This window comes from Cyprinodon tularosa, unplaced genomic scaffold (genome assembly GCF_016077235.1).
Source record: "Cyprinodon tularosa strain WSP-4 unplaced genomic scaffold, ASM1607723v1 ctg297, whole genome shotgun sequence".
Lineage (NCBI taxonomy): Eukaryota > Metazoa > Chordata > Actinopteri > Cyprinodontiformes > Cyprinodontidae > Cyprinodon > Cyprinodon tularosa.
The window spans coordinates 304,465-318,925 of NW_024039004.1; the positions used below are offsets into that span (position 1 = coordinate 304,465).

Genomic DNA, 14,461 nt, shown 5'->3' on the forward strand with positions numbered 1-14,461 from the left:
AAACAACCATGGGGTTCCGATATGTTGAAGATGAAAACTTTCCTTTTATTTTTGCAGAGATGGAAATACTGCATGATGACAATGTTTGGATGGAGTGAAAATGTATACATCTCTTTTTCACAGTGAGAAGAATGTTATTGATAAAACGCCATGGATGAAAAAAGCTATTTCTTTAATCAGTAGAACTGATAAAATTGTTTTTCCTTAGCTTTAGCATTTCAGTCCTTAAAAGGAAAATCATTGATGTTGTGGAAAAGATAAGGATGCAGCAAAAAGTGTAAAGAGGATACCCAGATTTAATTCAGATCTAAAATGGTAGTAATATTTTTTATATTTTATGATAAACAAAACCAGAATTCACTGTTAATATTACAGTTTGATTGATTGATTGACTTTATTGATCTCACAGTCAATAGCGTAACGACACAACAATAGGCCCATAAGCAATATTATCTGAGTGGGCCCCATATGAAGTATGATGTATGGTCCATAATTGTGTAGGGGGCCAACCAGGTGTCAGTGACCCCTAACAGGTCGGGGCCCCTAAGCAATTGCAGTCTCTGCTTACCGATAGTTACGCCATTGCTCACAGTCGGGAAATTGACTCGTTACATCAGCTCAAATTGTCAAAGAGAAGGAGAAGGTGCCAAAGGAAGAAAAAGTGCATGGGGATATATACAGCATATACGGTGTGTCCACACACACACACACACTCATATATATACATATAGATAGATAGATAGATAGATAGATAGATAGATAGATAGATAGATAGATAGATAGATAGATAGATAGATAGATAGATAGATAGATAGATAGATAGATAGATAGATTAAAAAACAGGTTATTGCACTATTTATTTCCAACAGAGAAGTAAATAAAGAGTAGAATCTACTTCTGTTCCCAAAACAGATAAATGATTGTCCCTACAGTAGATTGTAATGATTTTGATCCAGATTAGATTACACATGGGGATTATTACATGCTTTTCATATACACAGATATCCCTGAAGTATTGTCTATTCCCCACAAACTGGATTGCCTAGGTTTTAGGGAATTTGGCCCCACATTTTTATACAGCACTGTCTCTGATATATGTGATAGTGTGAGATTTTTTTTACAAAATGAAATGTTTACTTTACATTTTAATTTATAATCCCTCTCTTCTTATTCTTAAGTTATTGTTCTTTCTTTTAAACACCATTCACAGTCTTTCTTTTTCTTTCTTCCTCTCACTGCCTTTCTGTCAAATCCCTGTTTGACTCCTGTATCTTTACATACCTGTTAGCTGTGCTCTGACACGTGTTTTTTTTCCTGAGCTGTTGGCTTTAAACTGAATAGTTATTTGATTTTTCCTCTTAGAGCTCAGTTGCAAGGGGAGTTTTTTGGGTCAGCTACAGCGTTTGGACACAACATGATTACAGAGGGATTTCTCTGCCGCTGCTGCCTGTCATTTTCACCTCCTCTATGGTTTAAACACACCTGCACACATTGCCTTCTGTTGCTCACATATCTGCTACTTATAACAGCTTTGCATTTTGGCTGTAGCCTATAACCACAATTCATCAGCAGCGTCAGTGGGCTAGCTGCATGAGTCTGGCTCTCTAATCCCCTGCTTGAATTACTGTCTTAATGAGCAAGAGACGAGGACTGGCACAGTGACGGCACCTCCATCATTCTGCTTCTCACTTTCCTTCTCCCATCCTTCAACCTATCTGTTTCACTTTGGCTATCTCTCTCTCTGTTCATTCCACCTCAGTCATATTTTCAGCTGTATTTGTGCATTATGAATTGAATATAAAGACAAAAATTCAAATAATGTTTAAAGGAGACAAAAACACCTGAAACCAGAATGTCAACAGATGTAAGTATTCAATGTAGAGACTATTCCACATTCTTAAGTTATTATTTTCTAAAAATAACCCCATCGGCAACTTGAACTTGAATGCTTATGACAGTTACACAAACATAGTATTCAGCTGTTTATGTTGTCATTATGAATAGAAATAATTCTCAGATTTATTGGGTTGTATGTAATATGCACATGAAATTATTTGATCTGCTGCTATAATTTATTAAATCTATATGTATATATAGAGTATATATATATATATATATATATATATATATATATATATATATATATATATATATATATATATATATATATATATATATATATATATATATATTTTTTTTTTTTTTTTATTTAAGTAGAAATTGAAAAGCTAAGAGTAAAAGTGAACCATTCTGTGGTCATATGAGTTGAGAATAGGAAAGTTGCCTTCAGGCGCTGCTAATTAGGTTCACTTGATAAACTGATTACCAGCAGGCCTGCCCACTTTTTAAAATGAGTTTTTTTGTGCAGTTCTTAACCTCTGGTGTTTACCGATCTGTTTAAAATAACACAAAGCCAGAAAGAAATAAAGGATCATGGGCTGCGAATATAACTGGGATTTCCAAACAACCAGAATTTTATCATTCTATAATTGGGAGATTGTTTTTACAGTTTGAAAGCATTTTCCAATCTCCCCCCTGAGTGGACATCCTAAAGATTCACCCCAACATCAGATCTGCTGTGGTCAGAGACGCTACAAAACAGACAGCTGTTCCCTCTCAGACTCTATAGGCTGCGGTTAAGACATTAAATATTCATTGCAGCAGAAATGGATAAAGGCTGAATAAGAGATACCTGTTTGAAAAGGATGTCAGGAGAATACCTCTGATACCTAAAACTAATGATCCAGATAAGAGTGATTCGTTATTTATAAAGAATTCCCATAGTTCTTTGGACAGACCTGGTCAACTTTTAGCCCTAATATAAAGCATGTTTCAATTCAGTGTATTTATATAGCGCCAATTCACAACATATGTCATTTCAAGGCACTTTACAGAGACAATCCAACCAGATCATACAGTCAGATTGATTAAAAGTTTTCTAAGGAAAACCAGCTGATTGCATCGACTCATTGACTCGCAGGTAATTACACCGAGCATGCTTGTAGCGACAGTGGAGAGAAAAACCTCCCTTTTAACTGGAGGAAACCTTTAGCAGAATGAGGCTCAGTGTGAGCTGCCATCTGCCGAGGCAGTTCAAGGAGACAGAAGACGTACAGAAGGGATCAGAGATACAAAAAGCAACTATAAATAAGCTCTGCAGGCATGATATTGGGGGGATAATCTTGCTGTGTATTATAAGAGTGATCGGGTCTCATCGGAAAAACATCAAATCTGGGAAATCCAGCAATTTGGTTTCTCTTGGCTCGATATCCTATCGTGTGTGGTGTCCTCCAGAGGACAACCAAGCTAACAACATCTTAGACTATTCATTTATATACTCCCCATTATGAGCTGTCCCAGTGAGTCCTGTCTCTACATACACCCACAGAGCTGAGAACCAAGACCCGACCCATTTAGACAGCAGTTATCACCATTTCAAAAGCCTCCTGGACTTGTGAGTCCTTTAAGAAAACCCAAAAAGAACCCAACTCGCCCCCAAATAAAAGTGTTCCAAGTGATATTCCTGTTAATGCTGTCTGCACTCCATTACCCAATACCTTTCCCTGTTATTCCTTATTTTCTCTGATAAAATATGCCCACTCACTAACTGTAGTTGCATCTGCTTCATCCGCTATGTGTGTTTAATGCAAAGTCATGCTTGATCTGGAGGGGTTTGGCAAGATTTCCCCTCTGACAGCTAAATATCCTGAATCAAAATGGCCCGTCTTTGATGTCCTTGTAGTGTGGTTGGAGACAACACAATGTACTACCAAACTAGTTTTTTAGAAAATCACCCAACAATTTTAAAAACTTGCAGCGTTAAACAGCCTTTAGTATGAACCAATCATTGTTTATTGATGAGTTACATGTGTTGTTGGTAATTTTCTTCTTTTAAATTCTGATATAAAAAACTAAGCTATGTGTATGACAGCTACTGTATAACTGGACCTAAATGAGTTCATCAACTTGAGGTTGAGCCGTAAGTGAATAAGTAATGTTTATTTATATAGCACCTTTCACAGACATAGAGTTCACAAAAGGCTTCACAAAATTATAATACAAATAAAAATAAATTTACATTAACAGTCGCAAAAGACATGGTCATAAAAATATACAAGCTGGTCTAAAACAAAAGGATTTCTTAAAGGAAAAAAAAAGAAAAAGGGACAAAAAGAAATGAGATGCTGCAAGGGCCTAGTCAAAGTTTAAACCCCAACACAAATGAAACGTGTTATAGAATCTTATGAGCATAAAAAATGTCTACCAAATTAGGTGCTCCACTTCATTGAGATTTGAGAGACTTGGAGAGACTGAGAACGTTTTGACTTTTTAAGTTATTATGGCTGAAGGTGTTTCTGCATGTCCTCAAATTTTAAAGTGTCTTTATTTTTTCTCAGGTTTTTGATATTGGCTTTATTATTCTGAAACATCTTATGTGATCTGTTGTCGTCTTGTCAAGTTCGGGTTCAATTAAAATGTTTGAACTGATGTCTGATAGGCAAAGTATTTAAAATTAACATTGTACTTTCTTTTCATCCTTTGCATGTCAAGATACTTGTGAAGAATATGTTAATTAGGCTTTTATGTTATCGACTGTACATTTGGAGTTAAGGTTCTTTTTGGAACATCAGTTGAGTATTCTTATGTGTGCTGAAAGTGACATTGACCACACACTGTCAAGAGCCCTTAGAATCACTTTCAAACCCAGTAATCTCTCGACTTCACCTTTCAACATACACTTAGAACAATTCAGAAAGCTCATTTTATTTTCGGTATTTCATATGCAGCAGATAAAAGGATGGGTTGTATACCAAAAGTGTTTTAATGGACAACCCATTAAAGGATTTTGGATGACATTGTTTAACTTTGCTTCATTATTAAAAGTTAGTGTTTATTTGGATATCTGACATAGGAACAGTAGTGAGAAGCAGACACACTCGCATGCAGTGAATTCCCCAAACAATAAACATCTCTTGTCACCAAAATGCTTGCTGTGCATTTTCCAGACTTCCCACCAGGGAAAAAACAGGACAGAGTCAACGCTCATTAGTCTTGTGCTGACATCTGGTTCTTGAATATTTCAGAGCTCGTTATTTAGTTTTATTGTGTACTGCTACCTTTTACTCAGCTTTTTAATACTTTTATTACCTTATGTTTGGTGAGACTATCATATTAAACCATTACTAATCCTGAAAACCATCAGTTTCAGTAATAACTCATCTTTAAACATCTATAAACAGAAGCCAATCTCCTCATGTTTCTGTTTACAGTTTTAAAGAGCTCAGAGTCCAGTGGCAGAAAACGTTTGGCAACAATTTCATGGCTTTAAGCGATTTCAGTTCAAATCTATCAGAATTTCTGGCTCATTGAAAATTGATGCTGAAGGCTACCTTGTTCGTTAGGAAAAAAACTCAAATGGGGTCAGTAACAAGAATCTGAGCGTGACAAGTTGGTGGACTGGCGAACACCCACGATAGAGGTCAATTTTTGAAAATGGAGACGTCAGTTGTGACTTTTCCACTCTGAAAACTCAATACCTCTTGTGCTTGACAGTTATTACACCGATACAGGAAAATGGCCCAACCTCACACCTTTCTAGTGCTAAAACTTGAGTGGTAATTTTCTCATTGTGACAAATCAATGCTTCTTTTCTTCTTAACAAGGGATTAGAAAGTCAGACACAAAGTTTGTTGAAAATTAAAGCTGATGATACACAAGCTGACCTAAAAATAAACTTAACCACAAATGTTTGTATTATCCATACAGACACTAATAAGATAAGCGGGCCTGTTTTGCTGCTGCTCCCCAGTGGGATATATTCAATTTAGATAAGTTTATTTATATAGCGCCAATTCACAACACATGTCATCTCAATGCACTTTAGAGTTCACCACATCATACAGCCAAATTGATTTAAAGTTTTCTATCTAAGGAAAACCAGTTGATTGCATCGACTCATTGACTCAAATACAATCCCTCACACTAAGCATGCTTGTAGCGACAGTGGGGAGGAAAAACACCTTTTTAATTGGAAGAAACCTCCAGCAGGACCAGGCTCAGTGTGAGCGGCCATCTGCTGAGGCCGACTGGGGTTCAAGGAGACAGAAGCAGAGATACAAAAAGCAGCTGTGAAAGGCGGCCCCGTCCAGGAAACACACAGCCAGGCAGACAAGCTCCGAGCCAACTCCCATGTCAGAGGATGAAGAGAGCACATCCAGCCAGTCACAGTCAGTTAAATGCAGAGAATTGATCTGTACTCACAATGTAATGATAATGAAAGTTGAAAAAGAAATTTAAAAAAAAGTCGAGGGGCCCACTGTCTTCCTCTCATATCCCTGCAACATGTGTTTTGTATGTTTGTATGCCACGGTTGGTCCGGCTTAACCAAAGTATATTTTAACTGATATCTCAGATCAGTCTTGCTTTCAAAAAAGTGATTGAACTCTAAACAAAATAACATTATGCAATTAATGACTCAGTGATTAAGGAGTAGTGGGACAGGGAATGCAGGTGTCTAAAACTGTCCTTATGTGGCAGTTTTTTCAGATCTTCTGTACTCTTCTGGAACCAGTTGAAAACAAACCTGTGTTGTGAGGGGGTGGATTAATTCTGAGCATTAAGAACACAACGCTAGCTTTTTTCATTTGGCCTTCCCACTGTGATAAAAGATTGAAGGGAAAAGTGTCTCCTGACAATAACTGATTTACTTATAAAATCTCTACAAGTTCAACTCCTTAGTAATTCTGTTCAAATCACGTGTCAAACAGGCATAGATCTTTACACTATGAACCCTTTCCTTGATGATATGGAGAGTTGCGTATCTCTAAGAAGAGAACATTAGAAGCTAATCTTCCTTTTCTTTAGATTTGATAACCATTGCATCTTATCATAGGATGAAATAAAAAATATTGCATACAGGAGATATGCAAAATGCTTGGAATTTCTGTGGAAAGACGATGTGATCCCTTTGACATTAATCTGTTAAACTTCTTGAGAATGCCTTTCTTATTTTTTTTTTTCTCAGAAATTGCTTAGGAGAAGACCATCTGAATTCCCAGCATCTAAGGCTCCTTGCCTTTATGTTTGAAGTACCATCATAAAACTGTGCTCTGTTTCTCCATGTTGATCTTACTTCTCTTCTGACTGTCGACTTCCGGTGTTCCTGTTTTGACATATTCTCAGTGCAGACAGAAAGGATTGCAGAGGAATTTTGCAGGACCAAAGGGATATTTGTGTTTAGTTCAAAGCTTATTTGAAATTATTGAAGACTTTTTACTTGGATGTGATTTAGATCTGAGGCCATGAATTTCTACCCTAGCAGTAGCCAGGTTGATATGTGTAGAACTGAGTTCAACACATATCTGGGAAGGCTGCCGTTCGGTCTGTCCGTGAAAAGGAGGGACATATAGTACAATACTTCAGGCTGATTGGGTGATGTGCCAGCTAGTACCCGCCTTTCATAATATACTTTTATTCAATCATAGCAGCGAATCATGACGTTTCAGATTTGTACCCGGAATGACAGGTGGAACGTGTTTACTGAAACCATTGTTGGATGTTTAAAAAAAAAAAGTGCTTCTCTTTGCTCCTTTTTAAAATGAGAAAGTGTGGCTATTTTAGCTTCTGGCATTTCATTGGTCCGACTCGCTTGTCGTTACATGCAGACGTATTAGCAGGAGTCTTTCAAGATGGATTTGTTGTGAGACTGAAGACACAGATCTCGCGACAATCCAGTTTGCAGTGCAGGTTTAATGGATTTCAAGTAGAAAAGGGAAAATAGGAAGCCATTCTGTTGCTGTTAAAAGTTATGTTTGATGTTTGCTATAATGGATGCTCAGGCTAGAATTTGCAGAATCCAACATTTTAACAAGCTGATGCAGTTCCTTCCTTCCTTCCTTCCTTCCTTCCTTCCTTCCTTCCTTCCTTCCTTCCTTCCTTCCTTCCTTCCTTCCTTCCTTCCTTCCTTCCTTCCTTCCTTCCTTCCTTCCTTCCTTCCTTCCTTCCTTCCTTCCTTCCTTAATGTTGATTAATGTACACTGTCCCCTTTCAATAAATGAAATGAAATAGCTGATGAAGATTCTCAGTCATCCAGGTCATAGTCATTCCATAAAAATTCCAAAAATAAAAAAAACAATCCACTGGACTTGGTTTCCAAGATTTGAAGACGTTTTGCCACCTATCCAAGAAGCTTTCTCAATTCAAATGTCTAGATCCGCAGTGAGTTTGAGTCTGATATAGACAAAGCCTTGTATCGTTCGGAAACATGCAAATGGTAACCGATGAATGGGTCGTTAGTTCCATTGTTAGCCTGTAATATCTGAAACCTATCTTCTTTAATAATTATGTTAAAATTTTACTCTTAATGTTTAAATGTCATAATGGTCTTTATGTCCCAAAGAGCTTTTACTGCTGGATATCATATTTTTACTTAATCTCTTGCATATACTATTAACCTTGTATTTTATTTTGATTATTGCTTTTTTATAAATATCATTTTTTGTCTCTTTTTTCAGTTCTATGTACAGTACCTGTGCAACACGTTATAAAGTTCTAAAGTATACGTATAAAGTACTTTGTAAATAGATGATGATGATAATGATGATGATAAAGTTTAAACCTGACTTCTAACAAGTTTGAAAATTACAATTACATCAAAGCTAGAAAACGAGTTGTTTTCTTTCACCCAGAAGAAAAATTAGCTGGGAAAGTTCCAAGAAAAATTCGTATTTACTTTCAAACGTTGTCATAATTGTATGGATGACTGCCAACCACTGTTTTCAAATTACAATTTGTATGCCTCAGAAAGATGAAACACTTTAGTGTGCTTACTGGGTTCCTTGAAAAGATACCTGCTAGCTTTGCCCATCTGTTTCCAGTATTTATGCAGATGAAAACAGGTTGGTTGCCATGCATAATAAAATATCTCTAGACATAAATTTCACTGATCCTGTGTAACTCCAGAAGACCTGCACTCACTTTACCTGCTACAGTTAACAAACATTAAACTCAGGCCTGCATGCACTCGGAAAATATCTCCTTCTTTAATAAATCCTCTAAACGTCACATTTCTTTTGTCTGGCATTTAACTGGAGTTTCTGCAAAAATGCTCTATTTTTTCCTAAAGGACCAGTCTAAAAAAGCCAATTATAAATAAAAAAAATAAAGTAAGAAAAGATGTTTAAGAGACATTTTTTTTATTTGTTGCTTTCATCTTGCCTTCCAAAATGACTCCCTTAATGTAAGCTTATGGTAAATATTGGTTTGACATCTAGGATGATTTCTCATGAAGATATTTGACAGATACATGACTGCTTGGCAAGTAATTGGCCTACAAGGGAAAGTTCGTGGGATGTTAGCCGGCACCAACATGAAAACAAGTTGTTAATGAGAGGCAGTACAGGCTGGCATTCTTTTACACAATGTAATATTACCTGCTTTTACTAACAAAGGCTTTAAATTAAGGTGTTAGTAATTTTGGTGTTGCTGGGTGCTTGTGTTTTTTACTGCTCTGTACCTGAGCAGAGGAGCTGTCACAGTCCAATTAGAGAGAAAATGTAAGAGGGAAAAAATAAAAGGAAGCTGCTACATAAATCTGGTTAATAGGCCATTGAGCAGCCGGAAATCTTTGCACTGCTAATTGGCACAGACTCTACACTTAAAAAAAAGAAAAAGAAAAATCAACCTTAGAGATGCTCTTCTGATACTATTTCAAAATACTTCTATTTTAAGGCTTCAATGTCAGTTCAGTTCATTTGGACAGAATAGTCTTCTCAAACCGATTAGTGCTACTTCATTGTATTAGAATGATCTACATATTTACTGCTATATGTTGTTCGCATGTAGAAAAAAATGGATTTCTGTCGTTGAACCTGGACACCTAATCAGAGGTCATGTTTTGGGAGAGCACAAACGATAGTTTTTATAGAGTGTTCGGTTTTAATGTTTCAGTGTGTACACGGGAGCCGCATCTGTTTTATACGATGACAATGTAGCTCAGTCTACTTCTGTAATCTGCCTACGCTTCTTTACTGCTATGTCTGCAAAAACCCAGTCGTTTTGTCAGCACTGGCAGTGTCACAGCGCCACCAGAGGGCCCAGCATATGTAATACAGCTGCTTCATTGGCGCTGTGTACACATGTGTGGACGCAATGTTTTTCTGATCCGATTTTGAAAAGATATTGTGATTATCTTTGTGTGGACTAGGTAAAAGAAATAAATCTGAGACTCAGGAAATAAAAGCATAAAATGAAAACTCAAAACACCAATCACACGCTGAGCATAACAGTGACGGAGAATCAAATTTATGCCATAATCAGTTCCATCAAGGATCTTTCACACTCTATTAACAGCACAATGGTGTACATTAAAAAAACTCTCAGAGACTCTTCATAGACAATCTACCCTCTGGTGTATTGTTATGTAGCTTTGTCGTATTGTCTGAAGAGGGACTTAAAAGCGGAAGGTTAGAAGATGTATTTTCTTATATTTTAAAGATCTAAAAACCACATTTTTTTCTTGTATTTAAACTGAATTCCAAATTAATGAATGTTTCCCTCTGTAATTATCCTTCCTGAAACTTTGTCTTAAGTGTTAAAAATCCCTTGTTAAGTAAAGCCTATCCTGGTCCATAGTCAAAAGGACACCTTTTTTTTTTTTCCTTTATTCAAATAAAAAAAATAGCCACATGGCCTCACAGTTCAATTTTGTGTGCTCTGTTTATTGTTCTGCTCAATACGTAGAAAAAAAAATCATGATCACATTTGGAAGTTCATCCTAGAAGAAAATATCTCTCCTATCAGTACTTACACAGGCTGTGGCTTCACCACGGGAGGAAAAGCTGCTTGCAGGAGGGCCTCGTATCATTTGCATTCAGGTTGTTCTTTGTGGTTGTGGAGTGAACCTATATCACTCCGGGAGGTTACACAACTCATTACTTCCATCATAATTCACATCTATAATTAACATAGCTGTTTTCTGATTGTAGCTGTTGCCATGTACATCAAGAGAGTCCCATTTATAATGTATAAAAGCTGCAGGCACTCATCGGAGATGACAGACTGGATCTATTAGCGTTCAACAGGCTGCTCATATTTAGAAAATGCCTCCAAACTCCTAGGATTTTGGTCTGAAATCAAAGCCAGAGTCCACCAGCTAGAAAAAATGGACTTAATGCACCTTTTTCTTCCTTGTTTGCACCTTCTTTAAGTACTAGGCCAATATGTGACCGGTGAATTTCTCCGCTGTGAGATCAATAAAGCTAATCTAATCTAAGTTTAGACAGATTCATAACTTTTCTTTGAGCGCCAAAGATTTGCAAAACAAAATGTGACAAACAACTTTGCATTTACACAGCGAACAGATAACAAAGAATTAATACACATCTCGTGGCAAGAGAGACAGACCTCAAGGAAGTATTAGATGTCTGAATGTTTGATTTTCTGTGACTTTTAAATGTTTGGATTCAGACTCACTATATATGGTTTCAGAAGCTGAGAAGTGACACAGTACAAAAAAATACCACGAGCTAATCTTTGCATCTAACGGCAGCATTTTTTTGTATTATCATATCACTTGAATGCACGGTTGTTTCTTAGGAGCTGTGTTTTTAAACCCGGTCTCTTATCTCTATGCTTTCCCAGGTACCACACGGCTTCCTCGAGAGGGGGAGGTGCCAGGAGTAGATTACAACTTTATAAGTGTTGGAGACTTCAGGATCCTGGAGGAAAGTGGACTCCTTTTGGAGAGTGGGACCTATGATGGTAGGCAGCTGATACTAGAGACACTTATAAATAAAGGCATGCAATCCTGTATACAGTCATTCTCATGTCTCTCTATATGTCATTATACATTATTCATTAATGGCAACTCATATTATTTGAGTATAAGAATTAGAAGTAACTAATCAGCCATGGGGTGTATTCCTTCAGACAATCCCAGCTGTTCCTCATTTACTTTTAGTGCTGAAGTCCTATTATACCTTTAAATTAAAGTTGAACCTTCAACTAGAACATTGGTGTTCAACGTGTTCCAGGCCAAGGACCCCTAAACTGATGGCCAGATGGAGTAGGAACCCCCTAATTAAATATATATATATATATATATATATATATATATATATATATATATATTAGGGCTGCAACTAACGATTATTTTGAAAATCGATGAATCGGCCGATTATTTTTTCGATTAATCGATGAATCGGACACAAAATATTTTTTTTATATTAACTTCTTTATTCCAAAATAAACATTTTAGACAGAACAAACAAGCACACAAGTACAGGTTTCTCATTAACTGTACTGGTGCAATATGAAAAATAAATGTTTGTTTTAAAACTACGCAAACTTACATGAGAAATGTAGCTGTACATCCACAAAATATAGGGTACTTTGTTTCATAAAGCGCAAAAAAGACAGGCATTTTTGTTTTTAAAAGCCCCTAAGGGGTTCAAACAATAGGTCCCCCCATTTCAACAAATTTGTTTTTTTTAGACTAGAAGAGTTCTGCCTTTTAAGACAGGAAAGTATAGCAGTTAAAGTTGCTACTTGAGAAAATACTGAACCATAGAGATAAAAATAGCCCTGTGATTCAAATTATAAATTGTTTTTGGAATAAAAATGAGAGAACTAGGGGTGTTAAAAAAAACACATCCTCCAAAGACAGATATTTACATGGAAATGTGGTATATAATTTATTGACATATTACTGATCTTGCTGGATTTTATTCTGCTTTACTTCCATAAATTGCAGGATCTTCTTTACTTTATCTTTGCCAGAAGATTTAAACTTTAAAAGCCTTGCCCTCATAATTTGCAAATTAATTTATTTATAAAGAAAATATAAACGCTGCTTAAGCTAATTCAAATGAAATTAAAAGTAAAATAAGAAGCCGACCTTATCACTGTCTGTAACCTACTAACACGGTAAGGAAAGCATCAGATGAGCTACCTGAGAAACTAACTTACGTTTCCCCACTTTAAAATGAAACAAACATGGTTACTCATCCTGCTGATCAGCTCTCTTCACTGCCATTGAAGGCTCCAACGTGGTTTCTTTTCAGGTGCTGCGTCATAACAGTGGTGCTTCCGTGCCATGTTCATTTGTTTTTTACAAAAGTTGCATGTTACGACTTTTTTCACTTTACAAAGCGCAGGCTATTTTAATTATTGTGATCAATTTGCGCCGTCAATCCCGGGGCATGCGCGCTTCATTAGCAGTCTGGACGCTGAGGGTAAACTCCTCACTAAAATCCTGCGGCTCGGACTGCAGCGCTGAGAGGGATTCCTGTGGGAGTAGGGTTGTCAAAAGTATCGAAACTCAAAAAAGTATCGATACTGAAACATTGTATCCGGATACAATACTTGTTTTTAAAAGTATCGATACAGTGCTACCACCAGGGGCACCTAAGCAGTCATTCATCTAAAGTGCAGAATAGAGGAAAATGCACATTCAGAAAACTGTGTGATTGAATAATTCTGTGCACTTTTCAGTTTCAGAGTTTTTTTTTTGTAAGAGGTGCAGCTGCTGAGAATTATTTTTGTTTCTTAACTGGTTTGGCTAGCGTCATTGTTATGTGTGCAAAGCATAGCCAAGGAAGGAACACTTCATTTTAATTTTATAAGTTTTTTATCAAGCTTGCTTAATATTGTGCACAGCATACAACCTTTATTGTATTTATTTATTGTATTTTATTTATTAATGAAAATATTTCTGTAGAATTTTGGAGTCTTTGTTTTTATCCTTGTGGTATCGAAAATGGTATCGAGTATCGAGTATTTTCCTTAGTATCGGTATCGAGTTGAAAAATGTAGTATCGTGACAACCCTATGTGGGAGAGGGAGAAAGGCGTTGGGATGGGGGAGGCGCCCCACGGCAGCAGCTGCCGCTGGAGGACAAGAGTAGGAATGATGCATGCTTTCACGTAAGAGTCTCCAAAAGCCGCCAGTGACACCGTAAAAAGTCGCCAGATTTGTCGCTAGTCGCTTTTTAAAAAAATAGTCGCTGGAGGGGTCTGAAAAGTCGCTGAGTTGGCAACACTGCAACTGCGGCTCTGACTCGCTCCGCCATATTTTTTTTTCTTCCCCGGAATGACGGCGGCGGCGGATGACGTAGGGCTGGGCGATATAGAAAAAAAGCTTATCGATAAAAAAAAATGCATATTGATCGATATCGATAATTATTGAAAAGATTTGAAACCATATTTTATGTGCAGCTCTGCCTGGACTTTTTATAATGCTAAATGATTTAATTTTAATAAAAAACACAAACACAGACTTCCAATTAAATCTTTATTTAACCAACTTTTTTAACCATAACAGAATTGTTTTAAAGAAAAATAACTTAAGAGACCTGAGTTATGTTATTAAATACTGACAAAGAATAAACTAAAGTGAACAGAAAAGTGACCAAAATAAATATAACAAATAAATAAATGCCCCCCCACCGCCGCCGCCGCCACCC

At 36.7% G+C, this 14,461-nt stretch overlaps 1 protein-coding gene across 2 annotated transcripts in view; it reads left to right on the forward strand.

The window, feature by feature from the left end:
• LOC119787387 (membrane-associated guanylate kinase, WW and PDZ domain-containing protein 3-like) overlaps positions 1 to 14,461 on the forward strand; it is a 176,915-nt gene that overhangs the window by 112,826 nt on the left and 49,628 nt on the right. For both annotated transcript variants that reach the window (XM_038291224.1, XM_038291225.1), the window contains exon 3: positions 11,641 to 11,760. In XM_038291224.1, the coding sequence (XP_038147152.1) occupies positions 11,641 to 11,760 (120 nt within the window). The remainder of the gene's footprint in view (positions 1 to 11,640; positions 11,761 to 14,461) is intronic.